General features: G+C 40.3%; 2 protein-coding genes across 3 annotated transcripts in view; one reads left to right on the plus strand and one right to left on the minus strand.

The window, feature by feature from the left end:
- Positions 1–317: 317 nt before the first annotated feature.
- On the plus strand, positions 318–7317 carry slc5a11 (solute carrier family 5 member 11). 2 transcript variants are annotated; one of them, XM_032536740.1, is made up of 16 exons: positions 318–574; positions 1282–1428; positions 1644–1715; positions 1875–1979; positions 2084–2143; positions 2222–2326; positions 2472–2577; positions 2681–2761; positions 2848–3053; positions 3771–3906; positions 4135–4242; positions 4343–4493; positions 5142–5310; positions 5625–5840; positions 6378–6552; positions 6670–7317. In XM_032536740.1, the coding sequence occupies exons 2-16, from the start codon at positions 1282–1284 to the stop codon at positions 6894–6896; spliced, it is 2064 nt and encodes a 687-aa protein (XP_032392631.1). In that variant the 5' UTR covers positions 318–574; the 3' UTR covers positions 6897–7317. The 2 variants fall into 2 exon arrangements, with proteins under 2 accessions (XP_032392631.1, XP_032392632.1); XM_032536741.1 differs by having other exon boundaries at positions 6692–6853.
- Positions 7318–7327: 10 nt separating this feature from the next.
- The window catches only part of arhgap17b (Rho GTPase activating protein 17b), a 23339-nt gene continuing 8693 nt past the window's right edge, over positions 7328–21973 (minus strand). Inside the window, 18 exon segments of the mRNA XM_032536738.1 lie at positions 7328–8674; positions 11371–11769; positions 11862–11983; positions 13095–13379; positions 14153–14291; positions 15212–15303; positions 15408–15521; positions 16448–16528; positions 16655–16736; positions 16824–16935; positions 17499–17626; positions 18109–18190; positions 18358–18426; positions 18803–18905; positions 19069–19145; positions 19433–19544; positions 19748–19824; positions 20530–20634. Of these exon segments, the coding sequence (XP_032392629.1) occupies positions 8523–8674; positions 11371–11769; positions 11862–11983; positions 13095–13379; positions 14153–14291; positions 15212–15303; positions 15408–15521; positions 16448–16528; positions 16655–16736; positions 16824–16935; positions 17499–17626; positions 18109–18190; positions 18358–18426; positions 18803–18905; positions 19069–19145; positions 19433–19544; positions 19748–19824; positions 20530–20634 (2331 nt within the window). The 3' untranslated portion in view covers positions 7328–8522.

The following is a 21973-nucleotide window of genomic DNA, read 5'->3' on the forward strand; positions in this document are numbered from 1 at the left end:
TCATACTGTATGCACTCACGTTATATTGACAAAGGAAATTACAACACATACACTTGTTTCTACATTCCCTGCAACTTTCTTACATTGTAAATAACATGTCTTTACAACTGCTGCTGACACACCTGGCAAAATCTCTCTCTCCCCCACTCTCTCTCCCCCCCTCTCTCTCTCTCTCTCTCTTGCTCTCTCTCTCTCTCTCTCTCTCTCTCTCTCTCTCTCTCTTTCTCTCTCTCACACACACACTTACCTTGTTTAATTTTATATTATTACTGCGCACTTCATCTGTGTAAATGATGCATTTACTCAGCAGTCACTTAGCTCACGATTTGTAATGACAAATAAGCATGAAGCTTGTGTTATTACAACACGTGAGCTTTTACGAGTAATAAATCATTTACATTTTAACTAAACCTTCCTGTACGAGGTTAAAGTGGAGTTTGATCTTTTGGCTAGTGAAGGAAACTTTTGAGAAAACCAGATTCCTGCGACTGGACTCATGTAATTTGTGACATGCTGTATTGTTTGGGCCAGACAACTCAGCTCAAGGATAGGCAGTGTGACAACTTACTGTGAGGTGAGTTTATTTACGAAATAATACCATTTAATCCACAGCCTGGAGATAGTAAGAGACTGAGTTGTAGCTTTTGCTGAAATCTGCATTGATGTAAGACCTCAATAGCGTATGTATTATATTTGTATTTGCAACAGTGCTACACAGATGTGTTAAAGTGCAAAATATTTATCGTAACATCCTGATAGAAGTGCAGTTTAGAATAAAACATTGAGTTGCGTTCCACTTGTCAACAGTTATTTGGCTATAACAGCAGGACAGCAGGTTTAAGAATCATACTGTATATCCAATAACTAACTGACAAGTTGTAAATTGAGTGTGTCTCAACTGGTAGTCAACTCAACTCACCTGGTCAGTGTTGGAATATGTTCTTCAAGCATGTGTTCACAATCTTTCAAGTTGTCTACTGTCTTAAAGCACTGGTCAGGTGCCCATATGTACGTTTAAAGGGGAACGCCATCTAAATTAACAATTCCAATATGTTTTTTCCTTGGCCTAGGAAAGTTCAATCAAAATTTGTTCTTTTTGTATACACAAAATAGCTTTATTCTATGTTTTACTTGTACAGTACTTAGTTTTGTTACTATACAGTAATATTTTGTCATGACTTGAAACTATTCAAGACTAAATAGCCTTAACATTTGATTACTGTACTCACTATCTACTACTACAGCTGAGGATAACAAATTTGTTAATTTCTTATATTCCAGATGATCTTTGACGTAACAGAAAGCCGCCAAGGGACCAGTATGCCCCCTTCTCCATCGCCCTCACCCGGAGGCACAACTACCCTGGGTACTGTGGATATAGTTGTGCTGGTAGTCTACTTTCTGCTGGTTCTCGCTGTTGGCCTCTGGGTAAGTACAGGATAAGAAACAGGTCTCCGATCTAATACCTTTACTACTAACTGAAGAAAGACACCTTGAATGGTTGAATAAAATATCACAAAGGTTGTACCAGATTTTCAGTTGATCACTTTCACAGTTGGGGATCCTGCTGTCTTCTCTGATGTTATGAATCAACAATTCCTTCTGCAATTGTATATTTAAGAGGTTTTTCATTTTTCTACCAGTCCATGTGGAGGACAAAGCGCAGCACAGTGGATGGATACTTCCTGGCTGGAAAGAACATGACCTGGTGGCCGGTGAGTCAAACAATTATTATTTCACATTGTCAGACTTCTTGAAACTAACTTTAGCACATTAGTCAAGAGCATGAAGAAAAAAAAAGTTAGATAGAGACAAAATGATATGCAGTTCAACGTGAAATACTGAGTGCATCCTTATTCTGACTCTATATTTAGGTAGGTGCCTCGCTGTTTGCCAGTAACATTGGCAGTGGGCATTTCATTGGCCTGGCAGGGTCAGGAGCCGCAGCAGGAATTGGGGCTATTGCATACGAGTGGAATGTAAGAGATTATTTATATGCTCTTAAGACATGCTAATGTAAAAACTAATTTGATATGAAATGCTGTTTTTAAAGTGTTCAAATTTCATTTTTGATGATCCACAGGGAATTTTAATGGTGCTGCTGCTGGGATGGCTCTTTCTGCCCATTTATATTGCGTCTGGGGTAAGGGTGTCTACACATGAAACATCACACACATTCACATTCCTATATATAATAATTTTTAAACCCTTTTTTCTCCAGGTGATGACAATGCCAGAATATTTGCAGAGGCGATTTGGTGGTCGAAGAACTCAGATATTCATAGCCGTCCTGTCCTTATTTATTTACATATTTACAAAGATATCGGTATGACACAAATCCACAATATATCTCTAGTGTTTCTATGCTGAGCCTAATTAGTATTTTTATGCATGTATTTGAATGCTGTTATACTTGTGTTGGTATCTTGTATCCACACCCCACATGTCCCGCTGCGTGTGCTTCTGGCCAGGTGGACATGTATGCTGGTGCATTGTTCATTCAGCTCGCCTTACAGTGGAACATCTACCTTGCTGTGGTGATGCTGCTGTCGATCACAGCTCTCTACACAATAGCAGGTTATCTTTCTCCTTCCCTCACCCTTTTAAAAACATCTTGCTTAGAAATTAGACATTTACTGCTTGTTCTATGTGTCACTGGCTGTTGAATGATGTTTTCTAGGTGGTCTGGCTGCAGTTATCTACACAGATGCTGCTCAAACTGCCATCATGCTGGCAGGAGCTCTCACCCTCATGGCCTTCAGTAAGTCAGATCTGACTGAAACTACATCCTCTCGTCACCAGCATTTTATAGTACAGTTTATCTGACCCTGCTGTCCCCCTGTTGAGGCTTTGTGGAAGTTGGAGGCTGGGATGCTCTGATGGACGGATACCTCAACGCCATCCCTTCTGTTCGTGTGTCAAACTCAACCTGTGGAATTCCTCGAGATGACTCCTTCCACATATTCAGAGACCCAGTGAACTCTGACCTGCCTTGGCCCGGGGTCATCATTGGCATGTCCGTCCCTTCCATGTGGTATTGGTGTTCTGACCAGGTACCAGTGAACATTTTTGTATGACAAATTAAAAAGTAGAGAACAAGTACCGCAATGTTCCAAATGTCCAAATAGTGTATAAAAGAGTAATATCAGATATCTCAAATCAAGATATAAAAAACCCTCCTAATCCTTCATTCATTTAAACTGGATCATGTGCTGCCATGCCTAATCTCTACAGGGACATAAAGCATATGGGGGCCCAGAGGTAAAAACATACATAGCATTTTTATTTTTTATTTTGCTCGCAAAATGTCACAAGGTCTTAAATCAATAAAAGATAAAAGTGTAAGTAAGTGTTTTTAAAATCTTGTTTATGATGTTCTCCAAATTTCTCTGAAGTTGAGTATGAAAGAGTCTTCATCTGAAAGTCTCCATCTTGAGGATTTGGCTTGTTGTTCGCCTCAGAGAGGTTAAAAAATCCTTTAATACAATATCAGAGTAATAGTTTACCAACCAGCCAAACATGGCACAACAGAAAGACACGAGTTGTTCTAATGAGCATTCCCTGTCTTCTCAGTTCAACACATAAAACCTTTACCCTAGATACCTGCCAAACTGAGTAATAACTGCAAGCTATGTGATATCCTTATCCATTCTGATTACAGTAAATAGGCCCTTGTGAAAACTTACTTAAATACTGCTGCATCTCTTAACTATTAACCAACTGTCCGTGGGAGGTTACTGAGGGTCAGCTGTGGTTGTGATTCTCTGCAGGTGATTGTGCAGCGATCCTTGGCTGCTAAGACCCTGACCCATGCAAAAGGTGGCTCACTCATGGCTGCTTATCTAAAAATTCTGCCTTTCTTTGCTATCATGCTGCCTGGCATGATCAGCAGGATACTTTACACAGGTACAGTATGAAATGTATGTGTTAATAAATTAAGCCAGCAGCTGGGTAAATGTGCTTGATATACGCTTCATGTGATACTATATATGGTTTCTGTTAAATAGTAATAATGTTATAAAAATTGGATCTTCAATACTGGACAGAATGGTTACATTCAGGTTGTGTTCATATGTTGAGAGTTTTAATGTTCAAAATTGATTGAGTGTTGTGTGTTTGAATGATATTGTGTAGATGACGTGGCGTGTGCCGACCCTGAGTTATGTAAACAGATTTGTGGTAACCCAGTGGGTTGTTCAGATACAGCCTACGCCAGGCTGGTCATGGAGCTGCTGCCTTCAGGTGAGAGATTTCATCCCCTTGTTACACCTCCTGTACTGCCTACTGATGCTGTTTACATACAGTCCCTTTTATGGCAATTTCTGTGTGTTTTCCCTACCAGGGCTGCGAGGTTTGATGATGGCGGTAATGATTGCTGCACTCATGTCCTCTCTGACCTCCATCTTTAACAGCGCCAGCACCATTTTCACCATGGATCTATGGAAGACTTTCAGATCCCGTTCATCCGAGTGGGAACTTATGATTGTGGGCAGGTGCAGTATGTTACCAGCTGTGGACAAGTGGGCATGACCCAAAATATGGTCCTGGTTGCAGCATGTAATACTGAGGCACTGTTTTAAGCCTGCAACAATAGATTCATTTCTTTTGGGGGGGGCTGTTGCCTTTATTTGATAGTATAGCTAGAATATTGAAAAGGAGGGGAGAAGAAAGAGGGAGGGGACCACATGCAGCAAAGGGCACTGGTTCAGAATTGTACCCAGGCTGCTGCACTTCCCTGGTGCTTCACAATAACATTTTTTAACATGTCAAGAAAGTTCAACATTTTCTGAGAAACACTCTCAAAGGCCTCTCTCTTCAGGACCACCCTGCTGTTTACTTTTTCCTATGAGGTCTTAAGTTACTAGTTAATGGCTTATAAATCATGTAGACTATTTCATTCCTGCTCAGACCATCTACAATTAAAGTAGAAACCATGTATGGCATTATAATGCACATCGGATAAATCATCCACCAAATTACATATTAAATTAAATTTTTCTGTCATGCTTAATAAAACCGTAACCCCTCTTTTCCATCCCTTCCCTACAATATGTCCTGTGATCAAATCTTCAGCATACCATGTCTTTGCAGAACTGAACTGAATTATTTGGCATTAAAACCTGTTGATGTGTGTGCTGCAGGGTATTTGTGCTCGTGCTGGTGGTTGTGTCCGTGCTGTGGATTCCTGTCGTCCAGGCTAGTCAGGGTGGGCAGCTTTTTATCTACATCCAGTCCATCAGCACCTACCTGCAGCCACCCGTCTCCATCATCTTCCTCACAGGCTGTCTCTGGAAGAGGACTAATGAGAAGGTAATGTGGTAGAGCCTCAGACCGATCCAACTGGTTAGACTGATCAAATCATTTTGACAAGAATATTATTTATTCATTGATAAGAAAAGAGAAATAATGCAAAAGAAAGAGATGCAACATACTTTTACTTACTGTAGAGCACTCCCAAACACAGGCTGTACACATAATTATTATTAGGTATTTAATCAATGTATGATCAGAAGTAATAAGTTTATACATCTTCATGTGAAAGCTGTTCTGAAAAACAGCTGTAACTAAATACATGTGTGATTTGGCTTTTCATTGATTCTCCTCTCACTCCTTCCATTCATCAGGGTGCATTCTGGGGCCTGGCTGTCGGCCTGTTGGTGGGCTGCATCCGCATGATGTTGGACTTCATTTACCCTGCGCCCCTGTGCTACGAGGTGGATGACAGGCCCGGGGTGTTGAAATACGTCCATTACCTATACTTCTCCATGTTGCTGTCCTTCATCACCCTAATTGTGGTGGTTGTAGTCAGCCTGGCTACAGAGGAGCCCAAACCGGAGCAGGTGAAGCCACTAAATTTCGGTTTTGGGTTTATTTTCTGTATTGTTTTGTTCAATTATATTGCACTCATGTTGATGGTGACAAGGCACAGTAAGACTTCCTCTTGACCCACTGATTCAGATGTAAAGCAATTAAATTATATTTTTAAGTTTTTATTGTAAGCAAACCAATTTTGTTTTACTAGCCTATTGCTATGGTTTCCTTAATGCCACTACACAATAGACAAAGAATACAAGGATGTGCTCATTTTAACATCCCTGTACAGCACCACTAGATGTCAATAACACTTCAGGGTACATTTAAGACAACCAGATATTAGTTTGCAGTACCCTGTTTTTAAAACTGTGACCAAATGTATCATTATCTGGGTCCTTTAGAAAAGTATTGTCTATTTTGGGCTGACTGAACCTGACTGAACAGCTTTAGGTGCCAGCCAGACATACTATCCTTTGTTGTCCTGTTGTCCTTTAATGTCAACAGGAGACTACATCTCATTCCCTGAGATCTTTGGAAGTTAATCTTTTGTATGCTTTGAACAGATAAGTCGCCTCACCTGGTTCACTAGGTTTGACCCAGTGGAGCCCAAAGAACAAGTCTTCTCAGTGGAGCGGAGCACAAAGAGCTTAGAGGTGATCACTAGTCAGACAAATGAGATGGGAATCACAGGAAGAGAGCAGGAGAGCAGCAACGGAAAAGCACGTCATCACAGGAAAGGTGGGTCTCTGTCTTGTGTTGCAATTACACTTTTCCATTTGACCATTTGTCAGTCAATGAACACGCCCTCTCCACCATTCAGTCTCCACTCTTCTCTCTCCCTCCTAAACTCTCCAGACTCTTTATCCTCCGTGTCCAGCATTCAGAGCCAGTCCAGGCTGATGTCTGCGCTCTACTGGCTGTGTGGGATGGAGAGAAGGAAGAAGGAAGATGATAAATCTGTGATGCCCCCTGCACCAGCCATCTGTTCTCTGGAGGAAAAGCCGCGTCTACGACTCATTGTCAACGCCAACCTCCTCGTTTGCCTCTCTGTAACTGCCTTTATCATCGGCTACTGGGGTTGACAGACACTCTCAATGGACACATGGTGTGTGTAAAAAGTTGTGTGCAGATCTTTTCAGAGAATGAGAAGAAATTCTACTTGCTTCTTGTTTTTGTCCAATAACTGACAATGCATACATTATATATTCAGACGGGGATTCTATTTCCTTAACATGTTTTACTTGTAAAAGGGATCATATGAGAACATCTTTCATTTATAATACAGATTTACATCATTGATGCCTGAAAGATTGCTTATGTCAAATATTTTGATGAAAGCTCCACTTAGTGTCTTCAGTAAATTATTCTCAGCTGAATAATATACCTAAACTGGTTATGATAATGGGTGCAGACAGTCTTTTGCACACTTTGTGTCCATCTTTATTTTAAGTATTTTCTTTATTACATTTTGACAAAATGACAATTAACTAATGAGAGGAAGCTGACAACACTGTACAATGTTGAACAATCTTTAATTATCAAGTGTAATGATGCATTATGTGCAGAAAAGCCCACTTACAAATGTTAGGAAGAAATAAAAAAACAAAAACAAAGAGCTGAAAGACACCCCAACAAGACTGTCAGTTGTAGTAAAATTATACACAAAGATGAATTTGGCTGTATTTGGTCATAGCTTTGACGGGAGTGATCAGTTACAAGCTATGTATTGAAAATACACTTATCACAATCAATCGATTAGAAAAATCCAGAAAAACAATCCCTTTAAATGATAAAAGCTATTCTTTGATCATCTAAGTAAATCAGGTCAGCTGGAATCAAAATTCAAATAGAAAACAAAATAAAACTCTAACCCACTGGATTACTAGAAGGAAAACCCCCTGAAATACCAAAATATACAGCATGTACTGTGGCGAAGACATCACTGAACAACTGCATTTTGTATTGCACAAAATATTTTGTTATTAACAACCATAATTGAAGCCGAGCAGCTCTAAATCTTTATTTAATTTCCTTTGGCCCATTTCCATTTCTTTGGTCCTTTACACTAGTATGTTTAGTGCGGTGCTGAAGTGTATGACAATTATTGAAAAGCCCTTCTAAAAAAAACAGTTGAAACTGATAAATTGGAAAATTACAAACAGATCGTCAGTGGCTGGCACTCAAATATCTCCACACAACTTTTCTGAATAAAATACTAGTTGTCGGGTCTATGTGGTGCTAAAACCACAGATTTCTGTCTCCAAAAACCTTCATAGCACTGAATTTATAGTATCGACAGCAAGATTTGAAAAAAAAAAAAAAAGGAGACAAGTGAAATCTTAGCACCTGTTGAGTTGAGCTACTATACAGTATATTCAGATTATGTCCAATAAGCGTTCCGCAGTCCTGCCATCCAATCTGCAAATACCCAGCAGTATTTAGAACAAAAGGAGAGTGATATAAAGCTAATAGCTGGACATGAGTTTTGTGGTTTTGAGGTCTTTGGTTTGAATCTCAGAAAAAGAGAAGAAAAGGCAGCCAGTTTTTCCTCCAGAAAGCACTCTGACATCCTGTGAGTGGAGCAGGAGGAGCTGGAGTGAACCAAAGCGTTTGAGTTACCAGTCAATATTTGAATCAAAACATTCAAATCTGTTACATGAACCAGCTGTGTGAAGGAAGATTTTGATGAGAGCGATCCCTCTTTTTCTTCACAGAGCGGTAAACTCTGTCTGGATCTGAGGGTTTAGTTGCTGGGCTGGGGTGGTGGTGGGCTCTTGACCAGCAGAGCTCTCCCCTTGTTGGTCCGCAATCACCTCAGGGATGAGGGCTCGTCCAATCCCCTTTAAGTATAGGCCTCCGTCTGCATAGGACAGTTAGGGGTACTGATCAGCAAAATTATCAGTTTAGATCTTGTCTTGAACAATGAACCAAACTTATATTAGCAACACACACAGATTTAAACTGGAGCGCGTGCACGCCACCTTCGCACACTCCGTAAGACACCAAGGATCGATATTTCTATTAAAGTTGTTCTAAGTGATGTGACGCGTTATTTAAGAAACATTTTTTGTCACATACTGCAAACATTTTCTCACTATCTGCTAGCTGCCTGTCCCCCGAACACATTGTAAAATAACAAGGTGTCTGTAGACAGCCCAGGTTCTACAAACAGCAACAAAACCAATCTGTGCCAACCTGCACCACCAAATACACAAATGTGTTCCAGTGTTCCAGCCAATAACCAACAAGAAGGATTTAAGGATGGGGGTTCGGGGGGTTAGTGTGCTGAAGCACAGAAGGGAGGAGGAGGGAGGGGCAAATCAGTTTTGTTTTGTTTGGAAATACTTTTAACATCAACAAGAAGTAATGTCACCCAACATCGCTTAGAGCACCTTTAAGTCAACATTGCAATTATAGTACCAGTTAACATTTTGGAGGTGGAAACAGTTACTATAGCGAAGACGATCCTTGGTGTGTTAATCGTTAAATGTGACAAACTTTCTACATACAGTAGATCTGTTCAAAAAAATGCACACAAATGATAACCGCACACTGTCAGTTTAAGGTCTTTAGTATGTTTGATGTGTGTAGTTTACACAGAAAACAGTTAAGGGGCATGTTAGTTATTACAGAAAACTGGCAAACAGGCAAAAGCCATCCAACCATCCAGCATTAATGATGGTGTGGGAATCACAGGACTGTTAGTTTTGTTGGACAGCAGAGTTAAAGTGTAAGACAAATGCATACTAAATATATGTATACAGTATAGGCATGGGCCAGTTTTTGGTTTAAAGGTATACCACGGTTTGAAAAAGTCAAGGTTTTAAAGCCACTAACGTTCTCTGTCATATTGTTCCTAAGGTACGAGTGTTTTTTTATCAGTGGTCAAGGATAGAAACTTCAGTTTGGTAATCCCTCTCCCTACCAGTGTGCAGTTTGTTTAAAAATTACTTACAAAAGAGATTTTTTTTTTTACCCAGACATTTAAAAAATAATTCATTTTAAAGCTGTAATTTCAGTACCCCAGTACTGTGATATTTTTGCCGAAGGGTATCATACCATCAGAATCCTACCGGCCCATGCCAAATACAGTATATGCACAGCAACATAAACGTGCAGTGGACAGAGAAGCAACACATCAGCCAATCAGATCCTTACCATTACCTGCCTTGCAAAGCTCATCTTACAGGCAGACCAGCAGCTCAGACATCTGTAATATTTACACATTTCCTGTCATGCGTCAGATCACCACAGTTACATTCAGTGTGTGAGGCACTATGACACAGTGAAACCAAAAGCCAGAAAGATAAATAGAGAAGAAGCTGAAATTACTCAATACTGAATAAAGTATTAGCAGACAATCAGCAAGTGATTCCAGTCGTTGCAATGCCTACACAGAAGAATACATCATCTTTAACCATGTTAAACATCAGTAAAGATGTGTCCCTTACATTTGGAATTATGAAATTATTTTATTAAAATGGTGCAGGAGTGTTGACACAGTAAACTCCTTAATTCTTTGGCTGACTTTAATGGTGGGATGTAACCGAGTGCATTTACTGATGTAACCAAGAGCATTTACTCAAGTACTGTACTTAATCTTGAGGTAGTTGAGTATTTCTATTATGCTACTTTATACTTTTACCCAACTACAACTCAGAGGCAAATATTGTATGTTGTACTCCACTACATTTATTTGACAACTAAAGTTACTTGGCATATTTAGATAATACTAAATATGATCAAGACATAAATGATGACGTATTGTTATAGGTTAAGTTATCAAGCAGTATATGAAGTAATTCAAATCAGCTCCACCTTTACCAGCTGCAACATTAAAGTAAAGAACACATTAATTTATCAATAATTGTACTATAATCATATAATATACATTATTCTGAAGTATGCAATTCTGCATAAAGGGTATTTTTTACTTTTGGTACTTTAAGTAATTCCTTTTCACCAATACTTGTGTACTTTCATTTAAATATATAAATTTGAATGTAGGACACTCAATTGAAAACGGAGCAAGGCAAATATTGTAGCCTACCTTTTCTGATCTATATTTATTTTACAGCTAAAGTTACTAGTTCCGTTGCAGATCATGATTTTACATTCTAAACATCTGAGCTTATAAAATATGACAAACTGCTAAAGGTTAAACAACAACAGTATATAAAGCAATTAATTAGCTGCATCTCGCCCAGCTATGTTAAACATTAAAATGGTGCTTAAATAGGAATACCGTATATCACTTACAGGAGCCTTTCACATGGCCTAATGAGTACTTTTACTTTGGTACTTTTGATTCCACCTGAAAAACGTATACACTTGATCATATAGTACACGTTCTGCACACATATAGAGAGAAGCTTCTTCCAACAATATTTTTGTTACAGTATAATTCCCTTCTCTATTTCCGCTGCCTTTTCTGATTCCTTTTGAGCATTGCTGGTGCTATGTAAATATCGTAATACTGCACACGTTTCAAATACCGTATAACGTAATATAAAAATATTGAAAAGCATAATTTGCGAGGCGCATGAGACTGTTTACCCGTTATTATCTTGGAGGCGGAGCCGCAGAGGCCATTACCGTCATCAGTGGCATTGACTGCAGGTTGTGGGGGTGGCGGCATGCTGGGTCGGGGCCGTGGCCTGGGTGCCGGCCTGGAGGGGCGAGGGAGTGACCCAGAGGGGTAGAAAGACAGCGGGATGGAGTGCGATCCATCATGAGGCGGAGTGTCAGGAGGAGTGGGAGTGCGGGGGGGAGAAGGCTCTGACTGAGGAGGTTGTGGAGGCGGGTGGCTCGGGGCATGGATTGGGCTGTCTTTGCCGAGGTGGCGCCTAGGGGTGATGGGTGGGTGATGAGTGGAGCCGGATATCTGGGTGTTGCTTGGCTGAGAAGCAATGGCGCTGGACTGTTTGGGCGGGGCTGGTGCCTGCTTTTTTGTGCCTATAGAGGAAAACATAATTACATGATATTGATGGTTAATATGATGATTGATGGTATTAAAATAATTAGTAGAGGAACGTACATTCTCTCACCTCTGCGAACCATGTGTGGACTAGGCCCTCTGGATCCACCTTGAGAGTGGGGGCTTCCTACTGTTAGATGGACTGAACCATTCCTCTGGGGAGGAGGGGTGGACAAGAGCTCACGGGCTGGGCTGTGGGAATACAATGAATCCAAATGTTAATCCATCATCATGTCATCTGTACTTTAAAGGTCCCATGACATGGTGGTCTTTGGATGCTTTTATATAGACCTTAGTGGTTCCATATTACCAAATCTGAAGTCTCTCAGCCTTGAGCAACTAGGGCCAGTCCCACAATGAGCTTTCCTCAGTAGTGCCATTTCTGAGTCTGTAGCTTTTGAGGAGGAGAGAAGGGGGGGGAGGGGGAGGCTGAAGGTGTGGCCTTGACAAACTGCCACTATGGTCATCTCTCTCTTATGGGAGGGCCAAATTCTCTGGGCAGGTTAAGCAGAGAAAGGGGAGGCAACCTTGCTCCTTATGACCTCATAAGGAGCAAGATTCCAGATCGGCCCATGTGAGCTTTCATTTTGTCAAATGCAGAGCAGGATTCCCAGGGCTCAGTTTACACCTATCACCATTTCTAGCCACTGGGGGACCATAGGCTGGCTGGGGGAACGCATATTGATGTTAAAAAAAAATTTAAAGTGAAATTTTCATGCCATGGGACCTTTACCAAAGAAGTACTGGAAGAACTCATGCAAGCAATATATAAAGCAAACAGCACATAATTCCATTCAAACGCTAATTCAATTTGATGAATGTTATCACACGTGGAATAAGTCACAAAACAATGTAAAGACAAGTGTAGAGAAGAGGATGCAACATCATAAAATCAGTTGTTCAAAAGCACTGTAATGTCTTACATGCAAAATCAGACATTGCCACAAAGATGTCAAACACTCAACAGACATGCAGGCAAGAAGGGGAGTAGATCTCTACAAACAGACTGGTCAATCATCACAACAAGCAGGGAGGATAAAAGTTGCCTGTTATCAAAATATTACATGATTTGTGTTGCATTGCATTTTTGATTTGTGAAAATGAAGTCCAATTAAAATCAGAAGGTGTAACAGACATTGCTATTCTAATGATTTTTTTAGTTTAGGCCTTTCAACATGGGAACTAAAACTCAAAGACCAATCAAACACACAACAAACATAAAGGGCAGGTGAGCACAACATTTGCTGATTGGCTGCGAGCAGGCGGTGGAGTATTGTTGCTACCTCAGCTCGCTCTTCCTTACCTGCTCTCCTCTGCGCTGAGCTGGGTTATAACCTGAGGTTGCACTGTAGCTACCTGGACCCCACCACCCAGACCACCACCAACCCCACTACTAGCACCCCTCAAGCCAGGCTGCTCAGCCTCTGTAGTCGGGGACAGGAGTTGGGGCAGGGGCTCAGGCTGGGCAGGACCCCCGGCTTCCAGAGCGGGCAATGGGGGTTGGAAGGTGGGTGTGGTTAGCTGTTGCTGCTTTCTATTTACAGTGTTGGTTCTACGTGGAGTGGGCTCCGGCTGTTTGTTAACAGTGCTAGGGAGGGGGGAGAGGGGAGAGAGTTCAGGAGGGCAAACTATACACCATCAGACAGAATGAAAGAGCAAGAGACCGAAACAGACAGGAAGAGAGAGATGGTGCAGGAGACAGAAAAGACGCCACTTCCTGAGTTCAATGAAATCAGTTCAGAAGGAAGAACCGAAAAAGGACATGAAACCACATGACAGTGACCTCTTAAATAGAACTGTGAACAGCGACATCTCTGCAGGGACAGAAGAGACAGATGCCACACCATACAGACAAAATGCAACAGAGGAAGCCCACACAAAACATAAAACCAGCAACCTAAAGTGTGACCCAAGCTTTAATTGGGAAACAAAAGAGATAACACAAAAATACACAAGAGTAACACATGAGAATTATAGCTCTAGACAAAATGGTATCCCACTGAGACTGTTTTTTTTTAAAGAGCTTTTTCATCACGTTTGGTATCTTGAGGAAAACAAAACAGATTAACTTGTGCGGAAATAACCTCAACATAACAAATGTGGTCCAAAAATCACAAGAAAAACATCATTCCCTTCTTTTACTTATCAATAACTGGATTAATGGGAGCTACATTAGACTGTGACACAGCTTTGAAGTCTGGACTGGGCAGATCTTCCGTGGGTGTTTCTGTGACTGTGATGGACTCGTTGGCCACTACATAGAGAGCCGACATGACTGGGCCCCGCGACTCCTGCCTGCTCAGTGTCTTGGGACGGGACGAGAGGGTGAGAGGCAGGCTGAGGTTGGGGCGAGGCAGGTACCTGTCTTTACGGGGGGTGTGACTGTCCCCATCCTGCCCCACTAGGCTGCCTGGGCGTTTCCTATCCAGAACGGGATCGGGGTCTGGCATGGCTGAGTGGGTGGGCATGGCAAACATACCCGACACATTGAAGTCCACCTCTGGAGTTAAGAAGGTTGGAAGCAAATTGAGAGACAAAAATTACAATGATGGTAAAGATGATCTTCTAATGTAATAATTTACAGTAGAATATATCAAGGGTATGAGATGAACAATAATTTGATACAGATATTTATGCTCTTCTCAGGAGGATTAGTAATAACTTTATAATCTGACTTTTTTTATTTGTTTAAAACTATAATAATAATTGCAAGTGTTAACATGCTAACAAACTAAAAAGGTGGATGGTGTTCTTGGTAACCATTATATCTGCAAAACATCAGGATGTGAGCATTGTCATTGTGTGTCAGCTCAATTCACCATTGTGCCTGAACACAGCCTCACAGAGCGGCTAGCAAAGATGTATACGTTTAGTAATGAATGCTGTAATTTAATTGTTTGGTGGGTTTAGTTTCTATCAACCCATCTCAGCTTTCACTTAATCGTGTCACTAGGTTTGGAAATCACTAGATTCTAGGGATTTCCAATTTTTCCAAAAAAAGCCTTCTAACAATCGCTAAGGGCCAGCATTAGCAAGTTAATTGTCCATGTCTGAGAGAGCAAACGTAATGGGGACACCATATACAAAGTTTATTTAGTCAAGACAACACATTCCTCACTTAAAGCGATGCAGAAACATTTGGAATGATCTTCCAAAACCTGAAGCTTCTTTGAAAAACAAATTAAGGTGGTTGAAAGAAATCCTACTTATACATTTTGTTGGCACTGCATTCAATATATTCAGATAAAAACACCCCAGTCTCAGTTTCGGCATTTATCATTAGGAATTAGTACACCAACAAACAACACTGGAGTACATTTTACCACCTTAATCTCTCGTGTTGTGTGATCTTTTCTGTTCTCTTAGGTGAGACAGGGAGAAGAAGTACTTTTGCAAAAACAACAAACCAAGATGTTTTACCTTCAGGGAAGAACCAATCAGCATGCTGGATAATAGGCTCAATGATGGCGACCACATGGACAGATGTGGCTGCTGCCATCTCTGCCAACGTCCTGAACGCAACCAAAGACAGACAAGGAAAGGAAGAAGCTTTATCAACCTCAGCTTCATTTTGTACTCGGAAAGGTAACATGACATAACAATACACAGTTCTTACCCCTCAGTCTTTGCCCATAGCAGGTTGGGCCCAAGGACTATGGCAATGTTGCTGGGAGTCATCTTGTTAACCTCACTGTTCTGAGCCAGTTTAGCCAGAAATTTCACCAGATACCTGAAACAGAGACTCCAATTGCTTTAAAAAAACTCTAAACTACTGAAACCGTTCCTTCATTGCAGGCTAGTTAGCTAACTTGTATTCCAAGCCCCAAATCAAACGGATGGCCTTGGTGTGGATAGGAGTTTTAGCAGCTCAACCAGAGTTTTTTTCTGAAATTGTTTGGTACTGGTAAAAGTGACTAGTATTTTACAATATAAACTAGAATTATCACTTTGCGGTTGTATGTCTCATCCAACTTGTAGTTTACATCCATGTCTCTCCAAACTCATAATATATGTAGTAAAGACGTTGAAACAATTTAATAAAAAGGTATAAAGTGCATTTTATCTTCAACTGGACATCATAGAAGATCTATACAATCACCACTATTTCGAGGTGGACACCCATGATTAGTGTAAATTTAGTATCTTCAGTACCGTTGGAAATCAAAAGCTCAGAAAATATCACTTCATCCTAAAGTCCAAGTGGATTTTAATGCCAAATTTGAAGAAATTCTCTCCAGGGTCCCCTGAGGTATCACTTTTACAAGAATGGGAGGGACGGACAACGCAAAAACATAATGCTTCCGGCCACGGCTGTCACCAGGGAAGAGGCGTAAAAAAACATAAGTTAGAAATATAAAGATAATTTTATGTCACAGGAATAATTTTTCTCTTTATTTTTCATAACCACTTTTTAAAACATTTTCAACCCTTCAGATTTATCTTGGGACCCCGGGTTGAGAACAAGTGTTAGAAGTGAGTGCTCTGTTGAGACGTCTAATAAGACACCAACATGACTTCCTGAACTAGGTTGAATCTGCAGAATCACTTATGAAAGTGAAAAACTGAACAGAAATCAACTCTCTACATTCAGTTCTGTTGATTTACTTTTTGAAACTAACCAAAAAATGCAACAACACATTGTGGGGATGCTCTTACCTGAGGTTTGCTTTGTGAGTCTTTGGCAAACGGTCACATGTCACCCACAAGGCCTGAAGCCTCTTGTCAGGGTCAGACACACTGAGAACAGGAACACACATGCACACGCAGCTTGTAATTACCACAATATCTAAAGCAATGCTTATTAGCACAGAATGAGCTTGTTTTACAGGATATTAAAAGAGCCATATCTGTGTGTCTTCTTACTTAGAGGCCTGTGTCCACTCATCGTACAGGCCAAAAGTCATTAGAGGTTCAGGAAGTTCCCTGAGGTAGGATTTCAGGGCTCCTGTGTATGAAAAGAAAAGCTATGAGAAAATGATCTGGACCAGATGGTTTCAATTTTTTTTTTACGGATTTGTAGAAGAGGTTGTACCAGCGACGGCATGGGGATCAGAGTAGAACTCCTCAAGTTGCGAGGTGGAGCAGTCCAGCGCCGCTTTGAGCTTTTTCAGTTAGGAAGCTCAGGCAGCTATTCTGAAGAGACCCTGCCAGGAAAATGTAAAGAAAATGACTGATTAGTGCTTTTATCAAAAAGTACAGCTGACCTTCACCTCATCCTTAAATTAAAGAAGTAAGTCTGGGTTGGTATCAATAAAGGAGAAGTAAAGCACACAAAGTGTACCATCTACTAAATGACAGAGAAAGTCAAGTTTCAAGTTGTTTTTGTTGGCAAAAGAGATGTGGCTCTTTCGGGATGAGTAGTAGACAGCTGTACAGCAAGAGTTTTGTTTGCGTTAATAAAACTGCCCTCTTTGGGGAGTCCAGTGATATGGTTACATTTTTAAGAGTGCAATAGCGATCATGATAATGCATAACAGATGCCTGCACACACAGTGCTTGTTCTCTCAGCCTGTGGCCTGTCAGGCAAATTGACCACAAGTTGGACACAGATGTTTCCAGACTGTATGTGCCCTTTCTAGAGAGTAATCTCCTTCCAGCTCTGATAGAGTGAAGTTTTATGGTTTCAAGTTTTTGTCCAAATTCTGGTTAATTAACCCTCAACTTTGCCCTAGTTTCTCCTACTCTTCTGCCATCACTCTATCCATACCTCCTCCTTCATGCCGGTCTCCAGCAGCATCATGACGCAGGCCTCCATAGGCAGTGCAATCTCACGGTTACTCCTCTTCAGGTGCTCCTCCAGAGCCATGCCGAATGCTGGCTTCTCCATCCAGCAGTCTGGGAGAGAAGTAAGTGTCTTTACACTTAGTGTAGACTAGTGTTTGACAGCATTTCTGTTATTTGTCTGTCAATTATTCTTCTATAGTTATTTTATAGTTGACAGTTGAGATGTTATAATGCTAGGTGTAATGATCTCTCCTTTCATCCCACTGCCTTGCTGTTACAGTGAAACCTTCCCTGTTTGAAGTTTTTATCATGCACAGGCATACATGTTAAAAGCCTAGAAATCCTTTTTCTCCAGTGAAATCTAGCCAAGTAAATCAAGTAAATCCAATCCCCAATTAAAAGTATTTCTCATTAACATACTGCAGGAAGCTGATTGTAACCTGGTTAAATAAGGGCATGTAAACACACTATGGAAATACAACTTAGGAGAGAAACTGAGATTTGATTTTAGTAATTTTGTTTTCGGAAAATGTTACGCTCAATTATATTGTTTGCACATTTAATAAATGCATGTTTGAGGTCTTGCTGTTCACCTTGCTGTAATTGGATAGTCGGTATAGCTGCCTCCAGAGCTGCCAAAGACTTCCTGTGGTAGTCTGCTTGCGCCTCTAATAACTGGTAGACATACACAAACAAACAAACATAATCACAGTTCATATGAACAAACCTTTGACATACGGTGAAGCAGGGATTCAACAAATAATACAGTTATAGTGGAATGGAACATATTTGCATCACATTTGCATTTTAATTCGAGGTCTTTTACACGAAGGTGCACCCACCATGACAAAATAGCGTGCATGATCTCCCTCTTTGGATCCAAAGTTGTACAAGTCTGCAGCGAGCTGGTCCTAAAATTGGATTAAAAAAAAAATATATATACATATTTCCATAAATAGCAAAATATTATGGAAACCTTAAACCTTCTGCTTTAATTTCCACAGAAACCTTTCATTAAAACGCAAATTAACTCCAGAGGACAAAACAATGACCTTTAATTATGTGGTCCTAATAATGTGCATAGCGTGTTTGTTCCTGTTACAAGGCTTCCTTTGTTCACCCAGTTCAAAAAATATGATCCTAACCTGATGAAGAGACCCTGGCTGGAATGTTCAGCCATTAGATTAAAAGTGTCTTGATTAAATACTGTGTACACAGCATACCAAAGTGAGTGAGTAATAAATTAGAAAACTGTGAACAGCAAGAGAGATTTAAAACAAGATCTACCTTGCATATTTCTACTTTGTTGAGAGCCTCATCCATCTCGTCTTTAAGGGAATCAGTCTTAGCTGCCATAGCCTGGTTGTTGGACTTTGTTGCCTGGAACCACCTGCAAGCCGAAACATTATGTAGACACTTAGTCTACTGATAGCATGAGCTTATTTGATTTGAAAAGGTTGCCTCTCTATCTATGCAAACTTTTGTTCATTTGCAATTCAAGTTAACATTTAATAATAATAATAGAGCTGGATCAAGACTAAGAGCCAGTGTACCTCGTCTTGGCCGAGTCATAGTCCAGAACCAGTTTGGCAAGTTGTTTTCGCTGTTTTAGAATATTGGGAATCTCGATCTGTGAGAGAAACATTGAGGATCATGAGTACAGCATGAGTACACACACACGTCAGTCAACACTGAGGATAACACCTTTCCCGTGAGAACATTTTGCCAATATGCATCACGCAGAATGGTAATGTAACACACGAGATGCCAAAGGCCATGTTGAATTTGATCCAATCTGAAGATTAAAACACACAGTGTGTACAGATCCTGGACAGGCTTTTTTTTTACAATTTAAACACAGACCCATGCTGGTCATAAGGTATCACTACATTATGAGGAGAATTGCAGTGTTTTCACCTCAGCCAGCTGGTTGAGAGGATCTAGGATGTCTCTCTCAATCTGGACTTCATGGTGCATCAGTTCAGCCGCTAGCCTGCCTTCAGCCTCCCCACACACATCCATCATCTTGCTGCTCACACACAGGAATGTACACAAATATGACTGTCACTGTCTCACAGTGAGAAAAATGTTAATGTAAAAGAAAACACTCACAAAAGAGGCCCCTTGTTAGATCCTTCACATTCCTTTGACTTAAATCAATCACTTTCAATGTTGTATTATGGTTAATTGAGATTAATGGAATTTTATTTTTGAGATAGACAGGCATCTCACCCAAACAGACTCTCGTCTCCCAGCTGACTGCCTCCCTCCTGCATGGCTTGGGACAGCGTTGTCAGGGGCAGCTTTTTCTGCAAGCAGATCATCAAATAATGTTTAGCCTACTTTGAAGTATGTGGGGAACCAATAGTCAAAAGATAACCCAATGATAAGTGTCTACGATTTAGGTAATTAGTGATTTATTTTTCAGACATAAATATCAAAAGCTTTTGGGAGTTTTCATCATTTAATAATTCTATCCTTAAAAATATTAAAGTACGACAAGGTAACATAAAACTGATTCACTCAGAGTTTTTTCAGTATTATTGTGTGTGTGTGTGTGTGTGTGTGTGTGTGTGTGTGTGTGTGTGTGTGTGTGTGTGTGTGTGTGTGTGTGTGTGTGTGTGTGTGTGTGTGTGTGTGTGTGTGTGTGTGTGTGTGTGTGTGTGTGCGTCTGAGGTAGGTCTGTTATTGAGTGATAGTGAAGCTGGCAGGAGGCCAGTGCTGAATATTTTCCTCTGGAGATCCTATGTTTTATAGCACAAGATAGCAGGTCCTTGCTAATGTTGACAATGATGTTACAGTGATTCACCCTTTTTTAATTTTTGTATGAGCTACAGAGTGACTCTGACAGCAAAGTGTAAAACTTAAAATAGAGATCCTGACTATATAGGGTGTTGATAACATGCTGAGATAACAAGATGAGGTTATGAAATGCCTGTTCAAAGTTGCAAGTGTCTAGAAAGGGCAACTGGTGAATGAAAAAAAACTGTAAAGAGAAACTGAGTGCCACTTACATGTCTCTTCTCTGTGTCTGTGCCCAGCTGACCCTGCAGGCAGGACACCAGCCTCTTGTGTGTGTTGTGTGACACCAAACGCACCAACTCCAACCGCCTCTCGATCTGTATATGCACAAACATTTTTCTAAAATCAGCACAAACAAAACAGGCCAACTGTGACTGTAGATACACACACACACACACACACACACACAAACACACACTCACACACATTTTTCCTGTTTAACTGAAACAATCAAGGTGAGAGTTACAAATGAAAAACACAACAAGCTGCACCAGTGCAAATCCATCTCTAAACTTTCCATCCTGCTCTTGTTATTGAAAGATGATAAGGATGTCAATGCTGTTTCAGCGTGCAGTGTTGGAACAGGCAGCTCTGACAGCCAGATGGAAGGAATCATGGCAGATAAGTAAGAGACTGATGTATTATGGTCTTTACTGCAAACAGGGAAAGCTTCTTTTCAACATATGAGGACTCCATGCAGAGATATGAGAAAGAACAGATGAATCATTCTGACTGCAGGCCTGATCTACTGGTAATAGTTAATGAGCAGTAAAGTATCATATGTAGTTCTACATGTTTTAACCCCTTATCTACAAATCATGTATGCTTTACCTTACATATTCAGATTGCTTTTCTATTGTCCAGGCCATTGGTTTAAGTTAATTTCACTACAAATATTGAATACCCATTTAATACATTTTTCCCCAAATATAAACTCTATGTTATGGTTACTTACTTGTGCACAAGGGATTGCTTTGACCAAAAGAATGTAACTTACAGCAGAAACAGTGACTTATATATTGTAATTGACACAGAAAATGTATTCAATCTGAAATGGTCATATATGGATGATGATGGTCGACACCCAACCTGCTTCATAAGGTCAGTGTCAAGGCCGATTTGGATGCAAAGCATTAGTGCATTTTGGTGAGATAGTTAATCCTTCCCAGTTACTATTTAGAAATCCTTTCATTGTGGAAGTTATATTTTCTTCACAGTAATACAGCTAAAACTTGTGCATTATAGAACAATCCATTAGGATTGGGCAAAATGTATGAAGTTATCTATAATACATTTTCTGGAAAATCAGTTGAGAATATAAGAGTCTGTTTTAGACAATCCAGCAATTTAAAAACAGATCAAGTTACTTCATCACATTATATAAAAATCCAATTCAGCCATAAACACATCCTGTCAATTGATTTGCAACGTTGCCCACACTGGCCTAATACAAAACTTACTGCGGAAAAACACAGTATCCAGGAGTTAAAAAATCAAATACAAAAAAACGCTGATGTTCTAAACATAAAAACCTGAATTTTGTACCATTGAAAGAAGTTGTAAATTCCTATACAACTCTTTGAGCTTAGATGTCAGAGGGTTCCTGAATGCACCACATGTGAAAGTTTTCCGGATATATATATATATATATATATA

The sequence above is a fragment of the Etheostoma spectabile genome, chromosome 15 (assembly GCF_008692095.1).
Source record: "Etheostoma spectabile isolate EspeVRDwgs_2016 chromosome 15, UIUC_Espe_1.0, whole genome shotgun sequence".
NCBI lineage: Eukaryota > Metazoa > Chordata > Actinopteri > Perciformes > Percidae > Etheostoma > Etheostoma spectabile.

Bases quoted from the DNA above. Each gene is read 5' to 3' on its own strand.
- slc5a11 (XM_032536740.1), top strand. From the start codon at position 1,282: ATGATCTTTGACGTAACAGAAAGCCGCCAAGGGACCAGTATGCCCCCT. The intron at 1,716-1,874 runs GTGAGTCAAACA...CTCTATATTTAG, and splicing joins AGAACATGACCTGGTGGCCG to GTAGGTGCCTCGCTGTTTGC. The intron at 5,311-5,624 runs GTAATGTGGTAG...TCCATTCATCAG, and splicing joins GGAAGAGGACTAATGAGAAG to GGTGCATTCTGGGGCCTGGC.